Source organism: Pan troglodytes, chromosome 18 (assembly GCF_028858775.2).
Source record: "Pan troglodytes isolate AG18354 chromosome 18, NHGRI_mPanTro3-v2.0_pri, whole genome shotgun sequence".
NCBI lineage: Eukaryota > Metazoa > Chordata > Mammalia > Primates > Hominidae > Pan > Pan troglodytes.
Genome location: NC_072416.2, coordinates 9,963,879 through 9,987,188, shown reverse-complemented (window position 1 = coordinate 9,987,188; position 23,310 = coordinate 9,963,879). Strand labels below are relative to the sequence as shown.

General features: G+C 41.8%; 1 protein-coding gene across 40 annotated transcripts in view; it reads right to left on the bottom strand.

Moving 5' to 3' along the window:
- Positions 1 to 23,310, bottom strand: part of RBFOX1 (RNA binding fox-1 homolog 1) — a 2,477,231-nt gene that overhangs the window by 375,595 nt on the left and 2,078,326 nt on the right. For 2 of the 40 annotated variants that reach the window (XM_054668858.2, XM_054668850.2), the window contains exon 1: positions 4,331 to 5,529. The exons of 31 other annotated variants lie outside the window; for them this stretch is intronic. In XM_054668858.2, the coding sequence (XP_054524833.1) occupies positions 4,331 to 4,417 (87 nt within the window). In that variant the 5' untranslated portion in view covers positions 4,418 to 5,529. Of the gene's footprint in view, positions 1 to 4,330; positions 6,853 to 23,310 lie in introns of those variants that run through there. 7 more of the 40 variants (XM_054668849.2, XM_054668835.2, XM_054668839.2 and 4 more) reach the window with 6 other exon arrangements.

The following is a 23,310-nucleotide window of genomic DNA, read 5'->3' as shown; positions in this document are numbered from 1 at the left end:
GGGGAATTAAAGGCATGACTGCAATTTCTTACCTAAGACCCTATGGAGTCACCAGCATTTTGAAAATCAGATTTTGGGGGCTTTTTCAGAAAGTTATTTCAGTGGAAACGCTGATTATGTAAAGCCCTCAGCGGGGTCTAGGACAACACCCTGACAATCAAACACATAAATATTCCTACAGCAAAATACATGAATATTTACAGTAGCTGGGATAAAGAAAGTCTGTAAATAGCTACACATCATTTCAGGTCAAGTTTCTGTTCCTAAATGAGCTTTGGTGCCAAACTTCCAAAAGAAATTGATTTTCAGAGCTTTTTGGAATTTACAATTACAGATATAGGAAGGTGGACAAATACTGCTCAATTGCATTACGTTTATTTTATTTTATTTTTTTTTTTGAGACGGAGTCTCGCTCTGTCGCCCAGGCTGGAGTGCAGTGGCGCGATCTCGGCTCACTGCAAGCTCCGCCTCCCGGGTTCACGCCATTCTCCTGCCTCAGCCTCCCGAGTAGCTGGGACTACAGGCGCCCGCTACCACGCCCGGCTAATTTTTTGTATTTTTAGTAGAGACGGGGTTTCACCGTGTTAGCCAGGATGGTCTCGATCTCCTGACCTCGTGATCCGCCCGCCTCGGTCTCCCAAAGTGCTGGGATTACAGGCGTGAGCCACCGCGCCCGGCCTGCATTACGTTTATTATAAAAATAAATTGAGATCCTAAACCTAAGTGTCTAGCACAGAGCCTGGCACATGACAATATTGTGTTCAACAATCATTACCTGTCATTTCCTCCCTCTGACTTCATTATAGTCTTATAGTTGGGGTTTACCTACTAGTTCTTCCACTAGATTGTGAACCCACAGTTTAGTGGCTATGACTGTCACTTTTGTTATAGGTTGAGTATGCAGTGAATGGATAACTGAAGGAACGAATGCATGATGAAGTGAATATGGCTCTGTTTACACCATCAACCATCCAGGAAAATAATCTGCTGACTCATCATCTGTCAGACCTGGATGAGATGAGAACGATTTGTCCAATAGTGAAAGTGACTTGGCCATGTGTGGTCCAAGGGCATATCTATGAGGTAGACACCTAGATTGAGGGGTGAGGGTCCACACTTGCAGCCCAGAGCCAACACATTAGACCCAAACACTAACCAAATAGCCTAACCAGTTACAAAGCTGTTGTTTTGGTTATGTCATTTGGCCATGGTCCATGGCTTGGCTAAGACCTCTCAGTAGCTTCTGGACTCGAGGCTGACTTGGGCAAGTGACTGAGGCTCCTGTGTTACCAGGTCAGACAACTCACTAATCATTCACTCCAGCCATCACTAGAAATTCAGAAACAAGTAGTGTTAAGTAGTACATTGGTTCTTCTTATCCAAAGATATCAACATCGGGATCTCTATCAAGGGGGAAAGCAGCCAATATTTGTACAATGCACTTGGGAATACTACTCTTATCCTTTCCTCTCTGCTTTTTCTGCACATGAAACAGTCCAGACAGGTTCAGCTGAATTCTCCATAGTCATTCTGTCATTCTCTACATGGCTGGAGGGAAAAACTCTCTATTTGGCTACACACAACAAGTTTAGACATAAAATAATGGGTTCAGGAGATCCAATATGGTAAAGATTCTGATTTCCCTAGAGGAGGAAGGGTAGGGCGGATGATAACTATCAATTATTGCTTGGAATAAAAGATCCTGTATGAGTAACTTTCCTAAAGCTATCAGTAAATACCTCCATCCACTGCCTTTGCAGGATTAGGTGGATGCCGTCTTAAAGTCTGGCACAGCAAATGACTGGTAAATCACTTGTTTTGTTGTTTTTTTTCTTTATCTGAGGCGACTAAAACAGGGCGATGCTGGTCTGAATTTTCAAAATGACTCTTGAAAATATTATGAAAAGGGAGCACTCTGCCACAAAATCTCTTGAGGTTGGAAAGACCTTGAAAAGTAATCTCCAACTATAATACAACAATCCTTCCAAGTGGACACTATGGACTCTGTTTCAACATCTCCAGTCACAGAGAAATTACTCCCAGTGACGGAGTACACATGGTTTATTTTGGCTCATTTTAACATCTTGCCAATGACATATTTAGGGGGTGATAGAACCTTAATTCCCTAGAGGAAATACTTTGCCTCCTGAGTGAGGAAGAAACCCATAAGGTCAAGAAACTAGTGAGCAAGTGGAGTCTGCAGCAATGCAGAACAGCTGGCAGCAGAAACATCGGCTCAGAGCTGAGCATGTGTGAGTGATACAGTTTTTTCTCCCTTTGCACTGCCCCTTCTCCCCTTGCAAATATTACTGCACTGGGGTGATTTTAGTTTCTTGATGCCAAAGGGTAAATAACATGGGCTGTCTCAGTAAATCATAAGTAAAGCTAGTTTCTCTCTGTGCGTTAGCTTTCCAGTGCATTCCACAGCAGTGAGAAAGAAAGGAGGTAACACATATCACAGCAGCTGGTCTAGAGGCTCCTCACTAAACTGCTCTCCTAACTTATGGGTAACTAGTTACCAGAGGTGTCGCTTGGAAAAACAAAGTATGATCAGGCTAAGATTTACAAGTAAAATCACTTGTTCTTTCCAAAAATAACTGGCTATGTTTCTCAAATGCTCTGCAAAGGAGGAAGAAATAGGGCCTCCCCAATTTCTCAGCTGGCCCTTGCATCTTCTCATCTATCACTGGGGTAATACGTCCAGAGTGGCATTTCGTAATGACAGCAACATTCCAACAAATCGATAGTTATTTAATTCCCAACAAGCTCTCGAGTCCATTAAACCTGATTACATTCACCCATTTCAGTGGGTGCCGTTATTTTTCCTACACCGGCACTTAATCTATAACAGGAACTTATGAGAACTTTCAAAAGCAATTTCAGCATCAATCAGCATAGAGTGAAGGCCACGATTTGCTTGTAATTATTTATCAGATGGGGCGGCAGAGGGTCTGACAAAGCTCCAACAGCCGACCTTCACCCCACGTTTCCAGTAGCAGCAAGAGGCCTGTTAATTTTCTAAGTTGCCACTGAGCCCTACTTCAGAAACGGCAACCTTATCGTACCAGCCTGTGTATACCAGGGAAGACGCAACAAGTTCCACGCTGCAAAAGACCGTTCTCCAGATGACCCATTTGTTTATAACACGTAATACAGAGAAAAGTTTCCAAACAGAGGAACGGCCATAAATCCAGAAAAAGAGAATGTTTTGTTGTTACTTGGAATCACCCCCAAATGACTCTAATCACCCAGGTTCGTACACTTAACAAAAGGTAACAGCAAAGTTCAGAAGAGGTAGGGGGAAAAGTGACCAGAATCCTTTCCAGAAATTGTAATTAATGAGCTAGGGTATCATATAATTTTTAACTATGAGGGGCTGGAGAGGACAGAGGGAGGCACAGGAGTAAAGGTGAAAGGACGTACCTAAATATATTTTGTTTTCCTTTTCTGTAGAAAGGAGACACAGAATTTATTGCAAAGGGATGATTATACTCAAAAAACTAATTATAACAACAAAAAGCCACCTTGGATTTCTATGATCTGTGGGTTCTATCGCTAGTGGATGTTAGCTTTCAACGGAGAACTTCAGACATATACACAGAAGGCAATACCTGCTTGCAAAGAAAACCTTATGATGAGGGGGGAAAAAAAGGTCCCCAATTTTTTATTGGTAGATTAATCCTCTCTGCACAGAATTAAAAGCCTTCAAAGTAAAACCAACACACATATCAACCCTCCACTTTCTTGCCATCATTAAGATGTACACATCTGGCAAGGGATTCCTAGAATAATCTCTGAGCTTCATAAATTACCCATCAATAGAGTGCTCCTTCTTGCCTCAGTGCCACCACTCAAATTCAGGTGGGGAGAGCCTTCTCTGAAAATAGACAATCCGTGTGGAGGCGTCCTATGAATTAATGCATATTTCATGCTCCTTTCATTTCCTGGGTTAAAGCTCTTAACTGAGTCACCTCATGATAAGTTACTTTGTCTCATGATCTGCTCTGGGAGACTGAGTCCCTCAGAAAGCTGAGAAGGAGAGCAAATCCTTTGCCCCGTGGTCAACCTCCTGAAGCTAAGACATGAATGTTAAATAGCAGTCAGATCAATACAAGCAAATATAGCTCAACTACACCATTTATTCAGCCATGAGAGATGTCGATAGCTAGATTAGGGTGATCCATCTTTTTGATTTCCTACTGTCTTCTCACTGACTACGCGAGGGCTTTTTCCTGTATTAAAAGTGTTTGCTTTCTCAACCATAAAAATTCCAATTATTACTCTGAGCACTCTGGAGTTAAGTTGCTGGCTGGCAGAGGCCTTGAATTACCTGAATCAGTCCAGGGAGGTAAGGAGCTGCCGGTACAATCATAGGCACGCCATAGGGATGCAGGAGAACTCCTTGGGACGCCAACATGCTTTACGTAGAGTTATTATTCCCTCCGAAGCTCAACACATCAATGGAGAGTTAGGGGGAAATCTATAGACCCAACTTCTTCCGAACTACAAAGCTGAGAGCCAAATCCCTTCTGTCAGGAGCCAAGCACTCATCAACGCCGGGAGAGGAAAGAAAGAAAATCCGCATCAGCAACTCTTAATGTGAAAGTTTTCTTCCCAGACGACGAAGAGACACAGCAGCTGCAAAGTTGAAGCTACCAAAATGGAAGGTGCTATTTTGGGAACAGCTTGCCTAACATGACTAACCAAATACTCTTCATTAATTTAGTTCTCAGAGAGAGAGAGAGATAGAGAGAGAGACCAAGAGACCAAGTGACAGAGGGAACCAGGCTATGAGATATAAGCTCATCCTACTGAATTTGGCCAAAAGAGCAAGGGATGGGGTCTACATGGGATTTTTAGGGAAAAATAAACTGAGAAATGTAAATTAATGTGATTATCGCCTCCGAGTTAAAACTCAAATCCAGCAGGTTAATGTGGGCAACGTTTGGTACTGATAGAAAAAAAGTAAGAAGATATTCAGTCTAGTTTTCCTCCCACTCTCTCTCTGATTTCAAATTTAAAGTGGCAATTTGTAAATAATAAGATGAAACTACCAGCCAGCTTATATTTGCACAATGTGTGCTATGCAGAGAGACAGAGTTACATTATTTACACATGTTATGTAATTTCATTCTCACAACAAGTCTCTGAAGTCAGTACTATTATCAGTCCCATATAACAAATGGGAAACAGGGCTGATACTAGTTAAATGGTTTGCTCATGGTCACATAGCTCGTACAAGGCAGTGCGAAGCTACAAACACATTCCAGAGCCCGATTCCTAAGCACAACACTGTTTTCACTGCTGTATTTGAGTCTGTAATAACATTTTCTATGCCTTTTATTTTGTGTTTTTAAAGACATTCTTTATTTTGAGCTTTCAACTGTGATATATTAATATGCAATACATTAACAAGAGATGTCTTCTTGTTCTCAGAGTTTCAAGGCATAGCTAACAAGCACCAAAACTATGGATAAAAAATACATTCAAGCACAGATTTGAAATCTTTCTGGTGTTTGAAAATACCCAATCAATCATTTGGGATATGTTACATAGTAGCAGATAAATTCCTAGGGGATTACATGAATTGGAATTAATTCCAACTGAATTAATTAATATATTAATTAATATAATTGGAATTATACTGACTTGGGTGTCAGTATAATCACTAGCTGTGTGATCTTGAACAAGTTACTTAGCCTCTCTGAACCCTGTTCACTCGTTTGGAAAACTGAGATAGTAATAGTCCCTACTTCAAAAGGCTGTGTTATCATTAAATGAAGTCCTAGAACCATATCATGATGTGTGCAGTACCGGCAGCTATTACCCACTTTTATCATGTATTCCCTGTTTTCCTGATGATTGGTACAGACACATCTTTGGTTTCAGATTGAAGGCTTTGACTAGAGACTGAAGGCTCAGATAACATTCAAATTGTCAGTCTTCTAATCTTCATATTAGAAAGACATGTGGGTGTGTGTAGTTCCACAATTTTGAAAGCAATAATATGAAGTTCTGATGAAGTGAATCCACTCAAATAATGCCCAAGTCCCAGGAATCACTGAAAATCACCTTCAAAACGAAACATTCACTGGCCACATTCCACTTCTCACTCTAAACAGGACACTTGATATAGATTTTGTTGAAACTGGGAGAGAGCTTCAAACACCGCCAAACATATCCAACTATTGGCGTTTTCTAAATCCAAATGTCAATTCCTCCACTTTCAGATAGCCAAGGTGTTTTTACACTACACTAATTTTAGTTGCTTGATTTAGCTGCATAATTACATTTCTAGATAACGACGGCGGACAGGGTTTGGCAGAGAATTCAATTATTTAAGGCTGAATTTTGGCCATCTTGACAAGGTTTCTCTGTAATTGATTCTCATGCATCAAAGTGGCCACGTTGTACAATTCAAAAAGCTCCCATAACAGCTGCGCACTGACCCCTCTTACTCAACAGCCCGATACTGTTTCTAACTTTAGCTTTTGACGATGACTTTCAACACCACATTTCTGAGAAGTTACTGGGGAGGACAGAAGCATCACTGTGAGACGGACGTGTCTCTCCCGTCTGCTTTCCTTTAGCAATCAACAGTAGGGGAGAGCTCTTACTTACTTAGGTAAGGCCTGTGTCAGATCAAATTGTCTCTTTAGTGTTGTAAAATAGAAAGACCACTGGACCAGAAGGCAGGAGACTTAATTCCATCATTTAGGCAAGAAATTTACACATTTAGACTCTTAGTTTCCTGAGCATAGAAGAGAGGTAACTATATCCACTTACTCTTAATCAAGAATGCTTCAATAAGCAAACTTGAGGAGGAGGTAGCTGGAAACTGCAGAGAAGATAGTGATCCATTGTATTTATGTAACTTTCTCTCTCTCTCTCTCTACACACACACACACACACACACACACACACAGAGCTCTCCATATTCTCTGGTTCCACATCCATAGATTCAACCAACCTCAGATCTAAAACAGAAGAAAAAAAAAAAAAAACCTCTGCACCTGCACTGAACATATACAGACTGTTTGTTCTTGTCATTATTTCCTAAACAATAGAGTATAACAATGATTTACACAGCATTTACATTGTATTAGGCTTCATAAGTAATCTAAAGATGATTTAATATGTATACGGGAAGATGTGCATAGGTTATATGCAAATCCTAGGCCATTTTATATCAGGGACTGAGCATCTGCAGATTTTGGTATCTGAGGGGAGGTCCTGGAACCAATCTCCCACCATATTGAGGGATGACTGTATATATAATGGCATTTCAGGCCATGACAAATTGGATATATCATGCTAGTCACATCAGATTATAATGTTATACTTTACTGTACCTTTTCTATGTTTAGATACAATCACCTACAGTATTCAGTACAAGATTGCCTGACCAGTTTCTCAGAACATACCCAGTGCCAATTGTTAAGGGACACGTGACTGTGTGTATATATGCTTATATATAAAAGAATCTGCTGATTTTAGTAGGATAGAAATAAGAGATATATTACATACAGGATAGAGATATATAGTTATAGCTTGTGCCGGGGATATTTTCTGTTTTCTTCTTAAGAACGCCATGATACAATAACCTTTTGCTGTTCTTGAGTAACAAATATCTTCCTTATCTTGTGTGAAAATAAGGGCTGTCCCTCCCACCTCCAGTCGCGATCACCATTACTCATACATTCTCTGATTCTGATTTTGTATTTATATATTATTGTCCTGTATGATTGCGGTACTTATGTTTTTGAAGTTGTATTGACTTCAACCTCGTTCAAAACCTTCCACTAATCATAAAGCCTGTCAATAAATAACAACTACTAAACAAAACCTCTTTTTCTTAACATAGGTTCTGCTTTCCCAAATGGGAAGCACCTAGTATTGCTGAGCTGTGATTCTTCCTTCTTGGAGCCTCCTCTGGAAGGTCGACACTATGTCGTGTGTCTTTCCATTCCCCAGTGGCAGTGCACATAGTTCATGGCAAATGTCGGCCTACTCAACATCTATTGTGTGGTATTAAGCTCATGGTGTAATGCAGGAACTTTAAATAGTAGAAGAAACAGCAAGGTGAAAGGAGAGTGGGGCAGTTCTGGTAGTGGCTAAGAAACAGGCAGATCCCTGAAACATAATGAAGTCAGATAAAGAGCCGTGTATTGCCATCTGCTCTGCCCATCATGGGCAGGGAATGGTAAATGTTTTTCTGTAAACACTCAGATAATAAATATTTTAGGTGTTGCAGAACTTACAATCTCTGCTGCAACTGCTCAAAATTCTGCTGTTGTAGCGTGAAAAAGCATCCATTGACAATACACCAAAGAAGGATTGTGGCCATGTTCCTGTAATACTGTATTTACTAAATTCCTATCATTTTTACAGGTCACAAAATATTATTCTTTTTTTAAAAAAAATTTCCAGCCAGTTATAAGTGCAAACACCATTCTTACCTCGAAGATTATACAAAAACAGGCAATGGTCCAGGTTGGGCTCACAGCCATGGTTTGCTAACCCTTAATCTAGGGTATGTATTTTATCCAAGAAGTCAGACTTCAAGACAATGGCAAATACTCGCTCCTTTGCTGTTCCTTTCTGCTTCCCCACTATCTTCTTCTCTCTCCTAATGCTTCCTTGGTGCCAGTTCTGCTCATTTTCCCTGTGCCAGAGATTTCCATCAAGGATTTTGCTTTTTCTTAGCCAGGCTTTGATAGTTCAATCTCATCCCTCCACCTAAAAAAAAAAAAAAATTCTTCCATCTATCTCCACCTTCCATGATGACATTTCCTTCTTAGGTATTAACTCCTCTTTTCCTGTTCTAGATAAAGGCATTTTAGCTCTGTCTGTCAGATACTGCATCTCCCTTCCCGGATCTTCTTTTTTTTTTTTTTTTTTTTTGAGACAGAGTCTCGCTCTGTCCCAGGCTAGAGTGCAATGGCATGATCTCAGCTCACTGCAACCTCTGCAACCCGAATTCAAGCTAGTCTTCTGCTTCAGCCTTCCTAGTAGCTGGGATTACAGGGACCCGCCACCACGCCTGCCTAATTTTTGTATTTTTAGTAGAGACAGGGTTTCACCATGTTGGCCAGGATTGTCTTGAACTCCTGACCTCATGATCTACCTGCCTCAGCCTCCCAAAGTGCTGGGATTACAGCCATGAGCCACCGCGCCCAGACCCTCCTTTCCCAGATCTTAACAGCTAACATAAGCTAGGCACAGTGGTGCACACCTGAGTCTCCGCTACTCTGTAGGCTGAGGCAGCAGCATCACTTGAGCCCAGGAGTTTGACACCAGACTAACAAAGAGAGCCAACATAAGTGACTGGCCCTTCTGAGTGGTAGCTACTCAAAGTTTAGAGGTCAATTAAAGAGAAGGAAGAAACAGAAGTGTTGGCTATGACTGGAAGATGAGAAACAGGGGGTATCTAGAGAAGACCAATTCCTGCCTCATGGATTCTGTTGGCCAACAGAGCAACCTGCAGCCGTGGGGACCAAGTCCAGTCCACAGAAGGGGATGATGATGATCATGATAATGATTTGTCTGCACAGTGTAAAAAAAAAAAAAAGGCAATATTGTTTAATGGGGGCATCTCATATAAAATCTAGATTTATGCTATCTCTTGAAACACTGGAAGATCTAGGCATGTTGAGCCACATTTCTTTGTACCAACAATCATATCTGTGAAAAAGCTGCCTCTCCCACAGGTCAGGAGCTCACTGTAGGATCAACTCTACCATTCTTTGCTTTCTAAAAACCTATCTAAAAAGAAGCTGTCAGTTGCCATTTGTTGACTATCAAAACAGAACAAAACAAAATGCATAAAACAGAGTGTTTCCCTGATCCTATCATCATATTTCTTATCTTTTGGATATTGACAATGTTTATTTCAAAATACAGATTTGAGCAGATTATGTAATTACTCACACAATCACTCACTTTGTTTCCAGACAAAAGTGGGTAATGGAAAATTTCCTACAGCGTCTGAGGCCCTTCATAATATTCCTCACTTTACCCTGCCCAAATTCATCCTCCGATACAAATTTTCCGTTTTTCTACAAATCACTCTTTTCTTCAAACCACATTGGCAAATTGTCTTTGCCAAATACCTCTGTGAATCCACTTTTCCATTTAAACTTGCCTGCTATGCAGAAATACCCTTCCTTCCTCTCTTCCTTTCTTCCTTTTAGATCAACCTTGCTGGCCTAAGTCAAATGTTCCACGACAGCTTCTGCAAAGTTGTCCCTGCCACCCCAGACAGAACTAAGTGCACCATCACCTTTGTCCGAAAGTCATTTCAGCATTGCGTTTGGTTCAGAGACTGCCCACACCATATCACGACTCTTTTACTAGTGATCACACTTTTGAGAAGGAAGATTGGCTCAAATAAGGAAGTATGCCATTTCTTCTTGCTCACCCAATGACTAAAATGGCCACTAGCAAATGAAGTTTTCCCAAATCCTTCCAGAAATGACTGACTGAAGAAGTGTGAGGAAGGCGGAGGGGCTGCCAAGGGCCCCCAGACCACTGAGAGCTACCTATGTTTCCAAGGTCATCACAAGTGACCTGAGGGCATCACAATAGTAGGAAAAGCCTGCATTTCAAAGTTGGAGAGGCTGGGTTTGGATCTTGGGCATCTGGGCTCTGTCGCCCTTTTATGTTTCTGATTAAGGACAATAAACTCATCCTTGAGCCCTACTCCCATCAGGGCTAAGATGGTATAACACCTGTACCCTCTCATAAATGCATTACAGCAGTGAAATGACACGCTGAAGGTGGGTGTTCCTGGTGCTTGGAAGGCATCCAGAAAGTGCTAGTTAATTTTAATTCATTCTTCAGAATGTTTTCAATGTACCCATTCAAAATTGTTTTTTAATCTCTCTGCTCATCATGGCAGCTCTGTCTGTCTTCAGTGCCCCACCAACACTCCATACAGATGTTGCTGTTCGAGCTTCCATTCTATTATCCCCCCAGTAAAACTGCTTATATATACATCCCATCCTTCCACAAGCAGCCATATGCCAGGTCTTCCCAGCACTACCTCCTGCTCCAATCCCAGCACTCATGATCTATGGGGCTGAGATTCTGAAACATCAGCAGTGATTTGCCCTGGGATGGTAAAGGCCTAGCTGGCATTCTCACACAGGTGTGCTTCCATTCTATCCCCTCCACCACCTCCTCAATCACTTTGTTTTCCTGCCATTCACACAGGACTGGGCACAGAGTAGTTGCTCAATAAGTATTTGAGAATGATCTGTTACCTGTGGGATGAGACAGAGGCGCAGGGAGTCCAAGTGACTTGTCCAAGGTTAAACAACAGAATATGTGCCTGGTCAGTTACCAAGAGTCAGGTTTCCCTACATGCCTGTAATACCTGCTGAGTCATCAAGAATGATGACACTAGGGTATCAGCTTGAACCAGAATTGAGAAATGACACTCACTGCCAGACATGCATTCAAACTCCATCCAGCGTAGGTGAGAAGAGAACATGGAAAAGCATTACCTAGCATGGACCGCAAGAAAAATTCCCTGAGATGCTACATAATATTTAGAATACCAAGGACTAACAAATGAATTCCCAGTGAAGGAGAGGATGGCTACAAAAGGGCTGTCAATGTGACACCCAAGTCACAACCGCATCAAATTATCAAGATGGGAATATAGGAAAAGCTTCCATAGACTGTGGACAGGATACACCAGACCATCAACCAACCTCTCTCCAGATTACAACCACCCCCATTGGAAATCACAGTGGAGGACTAATCTAGCAAAAAAAGACACCCAGAGAAGAGAAGTCACATCTCCCCACTTAGAGACTGCTTTCAGTTAGTGTATGCAAATGAGCTGTTCCATGGGAAGTTCTTATGAGAATGACAAGTATGTACTAAGCATATGTTATTCTTGTGGCATTACATTCTCTCACCTCCTGGCAACTTCTTACCATGCCTGGCTCCCTTGTTGCAAGCACCATAGCATAGTAGTTAAGAGCTCACATTAAACCACACAGACCACATTAAAAGCCCAGTTCCTACCAGTTATCAGCTGTGTGTTCCTGTGCACATCACTTAACCTCTCTGTGCCTCAGATTTATTATCTGCGAAATAAGAATATCATAAGTAGCCATAACACATGGAGTGGTCCAGAGATTTAAATAAGTACAGTATACTGCAGTGTTTAGCTCAGAGGCTCATAGCAAACACTCAGTAAATGGCTGTTGATAGTTGTCATAGTGACAACAGAATTAGCAGCTGGTTGGAGGATCAAGCCAGGGATATCAGAACTCTTCCTCCCTTCAACCGCTAATTGCTCAAATGAAAGCGTGCTAACAAATGCAACTTGTGAAGTGCCTTCTTGTTGAAGAGCTTACCTCCTTCTTCTATGTTCCAAACAAAAAACTAAGACCCAGGAATTAACAAAGGATAGGTATATGGCTTCTGTAAATGGAAAATGCAATTTTTGAAACCAAAACAGTAAAAAGGATATCAAGTTCAATTTATGGTTTTTAGGGATGATGAAGATGGTACCTTTAAATCAGAAGTAACTTAAAGAATCCAGGACCCTGGGTTACTCTAACCAGCAGTACTAACCACATCTCTAAAAATGGTTATGGAGATGCACAAAGAAAATTCCAGTAGGTTTTGTAAGTGAGGAGCCTGCTGATAGTCATTACAAACTCAAACCCCCAGTGGTTCAGGCAGCACCATGCTCCTCTTGGTTCATTAAGCGCTACCTGACCTGATTCTCCTCTGAAAGCCAGACTGACTGGCTGAATGAGCAAATCTAAGAATATCAACCCTGCACATCATCTCTGCTGAGATCAACAATGCTTCAGGAACCGACCTCTGACCTGTCTGGGGATGAATGGCAACTGGGTTTGAGAATTTGTTGACCTTGCTTGAGGCAAACAAATACCCCCTGAGGCCTCTCAGAAGGGGGGAGGATGCAGCTACTCTGCTAGACCTTTCTTTGTGCACTCTCTACATCTTCTGCCTTCTGTGCTCCAGGTCCCTACAGGAGCTGGACACAGAGGCCACTCCTAACAGCACAGGTCTCCAGGACTGGTAAATGAGGATTTTTGTACTAATTCCATTCAGTTGCTGAACTGGCTGAACCACCTGAGCTTTCTGGGTATTATTTTCTCTTTAGAAACTAAGTGTGCTGGACTGGCATCTTGCAAGGCATACTTTGCATGGATAGAAGGCTCATCAGATGGCTCATTGTAAAAAGGACACCATGGTCAAATGAGTTGGAGAAATTCAGCTTGCCCTCTCTTCCTCTTGGGAATTCATGATGACTATTAGCATATAAAAGCACCTGAGAAGTCCTGTAAAGAAGAAAACAAAACAAAACAAAACAAAAACCTGCTGGATCTTGTTTGATCCAGACTTTCCAAAACTGATTTGATGACCAACACACCATCCATCCATCCACCCACTCATCATCCACCCATCCATCTACCCACCCATCCACTCACCATTCATTTTGCTATCTATTGGATTATCTGCTTTTTGAGAATTATGTATCAGCCCTGTGCTAGGCTTTTGGCTTCTTCTCTTCTTCATTCCTTCCTCCTACATCTTCATCTTCTTCATCATCACTAACAGAGTCACTACCACTTATTCAATGCTTACTATGTGCCAGACACAGTACTCATTTCATTGTATCTGTTATCTCAGTTTATCCCCTCTTCATTCCTATGAAGTAGAGTCTGTTCCACTTACTACATTAGTAACAAGAACACTGAGACCATGAGAGGGGAAGTGAATTGGCCAAGGCCGTAAAGTTAGTCAAACACAGAGCTATACCCATGAACTGAGAGGTTACAAAACTACGAAACTCCCTTGTGCTAAATACTATAAGAAGGCTTTCTTTTTTTTTGAATGCGATATGGATTAATATACTCTGAGAAATGGTGGCTTGGTTTTTTAGAAAATTATTTTATTTATTTATTGAGACAGGGTCTCACTCTGTTACCCAGGCTGGAAGGCAGTGGCATGATCATAGCTCACTGCAGCCTCCAACTCCTGGGCTCAAACAATCCTCCTGCCTCAGACTCCTGAAAACCTGGGACTACAGGTGCATACCACCACGTCTGGCAATTTTTAAACTTTTTTTCAGAGATGGGGGTCTCGCTGTGTTGCCAGGCAGGTCTTGTACTCCTGGGCTCAAGTGATCCTCCCACCTCAGCCTCCCAAAGTCCTGGGATTACAGGCATGAGCCATGTGCCTAGTCTTAGCTTGGACATTTTAACTCAAGCTGAGTGGTTTCTTCATCTCCTTTACTCTCCACCCCTCAGTCAATCTCAACCATCCCAACAGTCATTAGAGGTAAAGGAATACAAATCCAAAGAGCAGAGAGAGGAGGAGAAGACTTTGATGGCTGGAGAAGAGCTGACCTACACCACCCACCACTGAGTCTTCAGGAAGTGGGGAAATGCCTCCCAAGCAAGAGAAAGTCCGAGGCACATGGAAATGGGCTAATCACCAGGGAACACCAGGGAAGAATAACCAATGGAGTAGAAAACAGAAGGGGAAGGAACGCAGGAGGAGCACAGATAAAGACATTATTAGGTTGCCCTTTCTTTGTGAAGCTGAGGCATCATCTCCACCTCAAGGGCTGATTTCTCCTTGGCTTTTTCCCATACCATTGCGCCTCTTCTAGGGGTGAAACTGTGGTTCCTCAATCTTATTTTTGATGCATGAACCACTCTGAAATTGGACCACTCTGAATTGTGCCCTCATCCCAGAAAACTGCACACGTAACTCCCCAAATATTCCCCATCATTGTAGGGAGTTGATGGCTCTTGTGAAATTCACCAAAGGACTCCAGAGGAGCTTCTGACTGTCCATCAGATTTCCAAGTAGGTAGCAAGATGTGCTGTACTTTCTACTAAGGGCAGGCATGGGTAAAGTCAAAATCCCTTAAGGCTGGCTCATATTAACAGCTTGGATGGCTGTTCTCACGTGAAATCACATTGACGTGTTTACTAGCACTGTGACTTTGATGCTATGAACCTGCCAGTCAGCATTCACCACAGCTTGGCAGGGGGCAGGTTTTCAAGGTGGCAAGAAGGTCAAACAACATGGGACAGGTGCTAAGGCACCCCATATTGTAAAAGCAAGTCTGTGCTTAAGAAGTGCAAAACACATCTTTCATTCCCTTGTCCGATAACTAGCAGTCATCTCAGAACAGGAGATGGCTTCTCTCTGCTGAAGCTTTTTTCTCCAGCTTCAGACCAGGGGAAAAAAAATGTTATGAGACCAATGAATGGGTATTAGCCATCACTGGGAACCCACCAAATATAGCACTGGAGGAGAAAAGGAGGTAGCAGATAAACCTGTGTTTTCAGAGACTATACAGCCTAGTTTTGCAGACAATACAGAGATGTGAGGGACCCAGAACCAAGCTGTGCCAAGCTGTGCAGCTGAACCTCTCATTGGAGAGGATTAGCCAAGGGGCTGACTGCTGCAAGATGGTTTCTCTGCGATGTCATGGCCAGGCAGCTGGTGGCAACAGAGAGCCTCTGACAGGTGGGATTTTCAACTTCCCAGATTAGCAGTGTCCTTGTGGGACACCCTGGGGACATCAAAAGAGGAACCACCCTGAGTGACCTCATTTCCTTTCTGGCTCTTACATGACAATCTATTTTAAAATATTTTAAAATAAACTATATATGCCATTTATTATTTGCCAGACATCTTCTAACCCCTTTGTGTATTAACTCACTTAATCTTCACAACTATCCTATAAGGTAAATCCTATGACTATCTTCATATTACTGTGAGGAAAATAAGACACAGAGTGGTTAAGTAACTTGCCCAAAATCACACGGCTTGTGAAGGGTAAATCTGGCCCCATTCATAATCCCATGTTATGCTGCCTTTCCATGTATTTCACGTTTGTTTTTTTTTTTTAATATATTTCTCTGGGACAGGCATGGTGGCTCACGCCTGTAATCCCAGCACTTTGGGAGGCCGAGGAGGGTGTATCACTTGAGGTCAGGAGCTCAAGAACAGCCTGACCAACATGGTGAAACCCTGTCTCTATAAAAAACACAAGAAATTAGCCGGGCATGGTGGCATACACCTGTAATCCCAGCTACTTGGGAGGCTGACGCAGGACAATCGCTTTAACCCAGGAGCCAGAGGTTGTAGTGAGATGAGATTGCACCACTCCACTCCAGCCTGCGCAGCAAGAGCAAAACACCATCTCGCCATCTCAAAAAACAAACAAACAATATATGTATATGTATACGTATATGTATATGTACATGTACATGTATATGTATAGATAGATAGATAATTTCTCTGGTCTCCAGTTTACTAATAAAAAGTACTTATTTTTATCATAATAGCAATGTATCATATTGATCAGGAACTCAGCTAGTGAAGCCAAAAGAAGTTTGGGTCCAAATTTGGGCTCTGAAAATCCCTGGCTGTTTTTCCCCGGGCAAGTTACTTAACCTTTCTGAACCTCAATTAATTCCCTTATAAATTTGGGGCAATAACACTCCCCTTACAGGGTTGTTGTGGGGTTGCTCTAAGTAATATAACCACATACTTAAAATATTCCTTGGGCGTGCACCCATTTATAAGTGTTTGAGCTTTATTCATGGTGTTTCTTACAATCACATCTGTTTATATCTCAATTAGAATGCTGAGCGTTTAAATGATGATTCACTTACTACCGATTGACCTTCAATTATCCCAGTTTCATGAATCAACAAATCCCCATTTTTGCTTAAGCTAGTTTGAATTGGGTGTCTATCCATTAAAACTAATAAATTCTGGACTAGTACAAAAGTGGTTGTAAGATTAGTGCATACAGCACTAATCACAATAGCAAAGACATGGAATCAACACAAATGCCCATCAAAGATAGACTGGATAAAGAAAATGTGGTACATACCCACCATGGAATACTATGCAGCCATAAAAAAGGATGAGATCATGTCTTTTGCAGGGACGTGGATGGAGCTGGAAGCCATTAACCTGAGCAAACTAACACAAGATCAGAAAACCAGACACTCCATGTTCTCACTCACAAGTGGGAGCTGAATAATGAGAACACATGGATACAGGGAGGGAAACAACATACACTGGGGCCTGTTGGGGGGTGGTGGGGGAAGGGAGAGCATCAGGATAAATAGCTGTTGCACATAGGGCTTAATACCTAGGCGATGGGTTGATAGGTGCAGAAAACCACCGCGTCACACGTTTACCTATGTGATAAACCTGCACATCCTGCACATGTATCCTGCAACTTACAATAAAATTAATGTTTTTAAGAAAAGGTAACTTTCAAAAAAACAGATTAATGCATACATATACATACACTTGCATAAAAGGCAGTCCTAGAAGATATGTTCTGCTTAATTTTTTAACAAACCCTTTCCTAGGTCTCACTATGTGCCAAACACAATTCTAAGCACTCCAACACTTTGACTCATCCAGTCTTTTAACAAGTCCTTGGTACTGGTACTCATAATAGCCCCATTCTACAAATGAGGGTATTAGAACTCAGAGGCCTTACATCATTCATGGCAACTTGAGCAGGGAGGGCCTGCAGTCAAAGCCACACCTGCCCGATCCCAAATCCTACTTCCTTTCCTCTGCCTGCTTCACATGACCAAGAATGTTGATGTAATTGCTAAGTAAGGAATCCTGGAAATCTACTAAGGAGCTGGCACCGACACTCAGGTGCCCACATTCTAAATCTCGCCTCGATGCTGAAATCTCTTCTGAGGCCCAGGAAAAGCATGGTGGGTGGTGAACAAGAATTCCAAAATATCCTTCCAGAGAAATCCCACTGCTGCAGAGCCATGCCAAACAGATTGTACAGTCTCCAAACTATATTCAGACCCAGACATACAAACACTGACCTGAAATCAACCTACCACCCTCCACGTCTTCTTTTTAAATAATGTTTGGCAGACAAGAATTGTTTGCCTCTTCTACAAATGCTTGTAAACTTATTGAGCTGCTTAGGCACTAATTTTTCTACACGCCCACCTATCATAGGTCTGGACTCAACATGTCAGCATTCCATTAAATATTTACCACATTCATTTACATCTCCCCCAGCAATATTGAATAGAGCTCAACGTGGAAATTCACAGACTCCAGGGTGGCCATTTGTTTTTAGGATTACTGCACAGACCTCACTTCCTTGGAGGTTCCCTGGCTGGCCTCAAAGATGAATGCTTCTTTTAGGACCAAAATAGAACAAAGGGACAAAAAGGAACTGAAGGATTTAAAATTAGGATAAAAAAACAAAGAAAGAAGAAAAAAATTGGCACTGGAGTTAGCCTGCCTAAACCATCTAAAACTTACCAATGATGCCCAACTTCTAGTGCGGTTCATCCCATATGTTCCCATACTCCCACTGGGACCTAACATTTGCAGGCGCTATTTATCATTCTGGCTAGTGGTGTGCTCATCTGCCTACCTCGCTAAGCAGCCTTCGTTGTTATTTTTATAATTACTGGGAGTCTTTTTCATGTTGCACTCTGCCAGAACTTCGGCTCACCACACACCTGTTCTACGCAGAACACATGGAGAGATGGGGGGTGGGTCTGGTGGTTGAGAGAAGGCAAAGACAGCCTTTTCAGCCTGCTATAAAAAGCAAAATCAAGAATAAAGCAGAAGTCCAGAAGCCACTAGGTACCTTTTGGTTAAAAGCTGTATTCTGCACTGGCACTTTATTTAACAAACGCTATGTCTAAGAGTTTGTTTATAGGAATGCTATTCTGATTTTAACAAACATTAAATTATTTAGTCTTCATAATGACAATGAATATCATCATCCCCATCTCACAGATGAGACAATTAAAACAAAGAAAGGTTAAATAATTTGCCCAATGGTGCAAAGTTGGTAAGTGGTAGACTTGAACCAAATCTGAATCCAGGTACTTATGTGTGAAACTATTCTACCATGCTGCATCTAACCAGAATCACTCTCATCACCAAACATCATCACCACCACCACCACCGCCGCAACTACCAACATCAGCACTGTCACGACCACCACCAGAGCCGCCAGCACCACCAGCACTACCACCATTACTATCACCAACACTACCATCCACCATCACTGCCATCACCACTATCCCAACTCCATTACCATGGCCATCACCACCACCACCACTATCAACACCATCACCATTATTACCACCGTCACTACCATTACCACCATTATCACCACTACATCACCATCAGCACCATCACTACCACCAGCACTACCACCATCACCTTCATCACCACCACTACCACCGTCACCATTCACAATCACCACCACCACCATTTTCACATCATCACCGTCATCACTACCATCACCACCACAGTCACCACCACTATCACCACCACCATCACCACCATCACTTCCAGCACCAAAAGTAGAAGTACGTATTGAGCTCCTTCTGTTTGCTGGGTACTGTACTGGGGTGCTATACGAACTAGCTCGTGCCATACTCCTAACAATGCTATGTCTTTGTGGTCTTGCTGTTACCTCTATTTCATAAATGTAGAAATGAAACTGCAGAGAAGTCGAGAAACATGCCCATAGAGCTAGTTGGAGGCCCATAAGATTTGTAATTTGTTTCAGACTCAAAGTCAGTTCTGTTTCACATTCCCGTGAATGCACTTCACTCCTGTACTCCTGTGGCTGGAGGCAGCGGGTGGAGGCACTGCTCAGTGGACATTTCATAAAACTGACTCCCCACTTCTCACCCACCATATTAGAAGTGGGATGCTACAGAGCACCTTGCCAAGCTGGTGAGTGCCTTTGTCTTTGGTGACTGCTACCAACTAATACATGAGACCAGTTGCTTGGTGATGGTAACGGTCCTAATGGCGATGGTGATAGTGGTGGTGATAATAGCAATGGATTGGTGACAGTGGTGATAGTGGTGGTGATGGTAGAGTTCAGATGAAAACTTCTGAGCTCTGGGAGCTTTGGCCTAAGATATGCTGAGACTGGCCTGTCACTCACTTCCATGAAGCTGCATACCACCCAGGTCAGTGCCACCTGACTTCACCAAAGCCTGCAGAAGTCTGACTTCAGGGAGTTGCATTTCTTCTCTTCTGGCTGAACATCAGCTTCGGGGATGAATCTCAGGCTTGATTTTCAAAACGTTTTACTCCTGGCCGTTTCTTTTCTGTCCACTCCTAGTCCAAGCGACCATCAGCTTGCACCAGTATTATCGCAGTGACTTCCTACTTGACACCCCCGTCCTCAGCTTTCTATCTTGTCTCCCTCTATTCTTGCAGAAAAGCCAAACTGGCTTTTGTAAAAAGGCTAAATATGGTCATTTAACTCCTGCCTAAACCCTCTTATTGTGTGTGTGTGTGTGTGTGTGTGTGTGTGTGTGTGTGTGTGTGTGTGTGTGTGTTCTGTCTTCTTCATTCGTCTTGGGAAAAAATCCAACTCTAGGTCAAGATTTCCAAACTCCAGTCGTCTCTGGCCCTTATGTGTCTCTTTACCCCTCTCTCACTGGCTTCCTGGTCCCTTTGTTTTTCCAGCATCTTAAAGACACCTAGGCATGCAACAGGCACTACACACACTCTATGCCTTAGTGTGAATCCTCTCTTCCACCCTGACCCCACCTCCTTGCCTACCTCCCACTCCATCTCAGCTTTGATGTCACTTCTTCAAAAAAGATTCCCTCACCCCTGAATCCAACTCCTACTCTTTTCCTTCAGAGCATTTATCACACCTGGCAAGGCACAGTTATGTGATGATCACTTGCTCATGGCCTGTCTCTCTCCCACAGACTTGTAACCTCCATGAACAAAAGCAGACCTGCTTTCCTTGTCTGTATCCCTTCAATGACCAACCCAATCTCTGAGACAGAGGCTAAATAAGGATGTGCTGCATGAATGAGTGAGTAAATTAATTATTAACCATTGACTTCAGAGAAATAATCAGATTTGAGGTGACTTAATCATTCTGGGCCTCACATGCCTTGCAAGCGATGACCAGCTACGGCTTCTGTAAACAGATCATGCAGTGTTAGGAAGATTATACAAACAGTTAAAAACATAGCATTTCTCTTCTCCGATAGTACCATGTAACTCTCAAAAGTCTGCTATGTGTAAGCAGATAGTCGTCTTATGTAATACAGTAACTGCTGCCTTGAATTAAAGACATCATTATTTTGGAAAGTTGATCTTTCTCTGATACACAAAGTGAAGGATCCATCCCTCATATAAACACATAATCTTCTTGGCACGCTGCATGATTAAAGAGGAAATGTGATTTTATTTTTTTGGAAACTGATATTTCTCACAAAGCCAGGAAGAACTATCAGAATAAAGGGATGTTTGTTTGGGTGAATCACCAGCTTTGCACAAATCCCAAGTGCTAACTGCATAATGGGTCTTTACAAAATGCTATAATACGGGTTCAGCTTGTTTCTTCTGTTTGGGGTTTGAAAAATAGATTGTTTAATAACCCATCAAAGATATATGTAAACCAAGTAAACAATAGAGCAGATGTTGACTGCTGTCTTGTGCCATGTAGACATAATTAAAAACAATGAGACACTCACGGATTCAAATAATAGAGAACAAACAAAAATACAAAAATCAGTACAATATAAATGTAAAGTGCATTTGCTGGACACCTGCTTTCCGAGTCCAAAATGCTGTATCATATGTCCCATGATGAAAAGTGTGTGTAATGTTCTTTATATATATATATATATTCTGTTCTCCACTTTTCAGGAAGACTATAAAAGGCTATCTTCCACAATGAATATGTGCTTCAATTTCATCATTACTGACAAGCATACTGGACAGTTAAAAAAATTATAAGCATAAATGTTAATAAGAACCAGATAGCTAAAACTTTCACATTTGTAAAAGAAATTCAAGCCCCCAGTATGGGGGGGGATAGGGTACAGTAGGGCTTTAATCATTTGTCTTTGCATTTATTCCTTCATGTATTCACTTCAGAATTCTACTAAAATGACATGTTTATTTCCTAAAAGCCTTACGTATCTTTCTTTTTTAACTCAAGAGCATTTCCTAAAATCAAGATTTTATCATAGACAAAAATATTACTGTTGACTGGAATATTTAAAGTATCATTCTAATTTTCTAAATATTCTGTTTTACCCCCTCAAACTCCTACTCTGTCTTCTGTTGGTTTTCAGTTCTCAGTTCTATAGGGAAAGAAATATCACCACACACAAAATGAAATGCATGACATAATTAAGAAAACACAAGTACAAGTGCAATTCATTAAAAAAAAAAAAAGAAATAGAGCTTTTCTCGGCTGGTATCTTGAAAGATTGATTGAGGGCTCCAAATAAAATATATGAGGTTATGATTTGTTTTCTTCCAATTAGGAAAAAAATAAAAGCGGAGGTTAAAATTAGAGCTTTCTGTGGCTTACTCAAGAGAAGAAACTTTCCTACATCCAGAATTCCCAATCCGGAAAATAAATGTCCTCGATAACATTCAAAACGAAGCAGCATTCTTTTTCAGTGAAAAATTGAAAAAGAATCATTTTTAAAAGCCTCAAAAACCCCATTGTTTAAAGATCACATCAAGCTCCTGTTGACTTATCGTGAACAAATGGTGATTCGGCTTACAGTCAACTCGCCCTCTCCCCTGCCTGTTGTTTTTGATGATATAGAAGGACGGAGGATTCTAATGTGATCTGAATCTCTTTATGCTAATAAAAGAGTGTCAGCCCATTTTCACAGACAACACCATAAAGCATAAACACCAAATGGGAAACAAATAGGACCGTGATGCCACTGTGAAACAAACCAATCAGCCCTGAAACACCTAAGACAGATCGCATCCCATTCTTCATTCATTCTTTATAGAAAGGCAATGAAAATGTCTCTAAGTGAATCTGATTAAACACACACACATACACAACCGCACACAGGCGCACACCATCTCAGAGCTCAGGAAGGTTGTAAAGCACTAAATTCTTTTGATTTATGAAGCAGTCTTCACTGCACTGAGCAAAACAGCATGGCAAGGCAGGACCCAACTCCCTGAAATTCCTTTATGAACACGACCAGGCCCCGCAAGTGAACAAAAGCAGTGTTTCGTGGTGTATAAATCATTAATACGGTGCCGGGCAGTGACTGCGTTTCCTCTGTTAGTTGGAGAGCTCCCCAGTACAACAGAGATTTGGGGATTGGAATTGGTTGAGGAGAAATACACTCCATCATTCTCAGTGCTGATGATTCTCACAGCCTCATTCTTTCCCCTCTCCCTCCCTCCTCCCCGAGTCCAACAGCCCCATGGTTTGTTGCAATTCATTAAACAAAATCGTAATGACTTAAA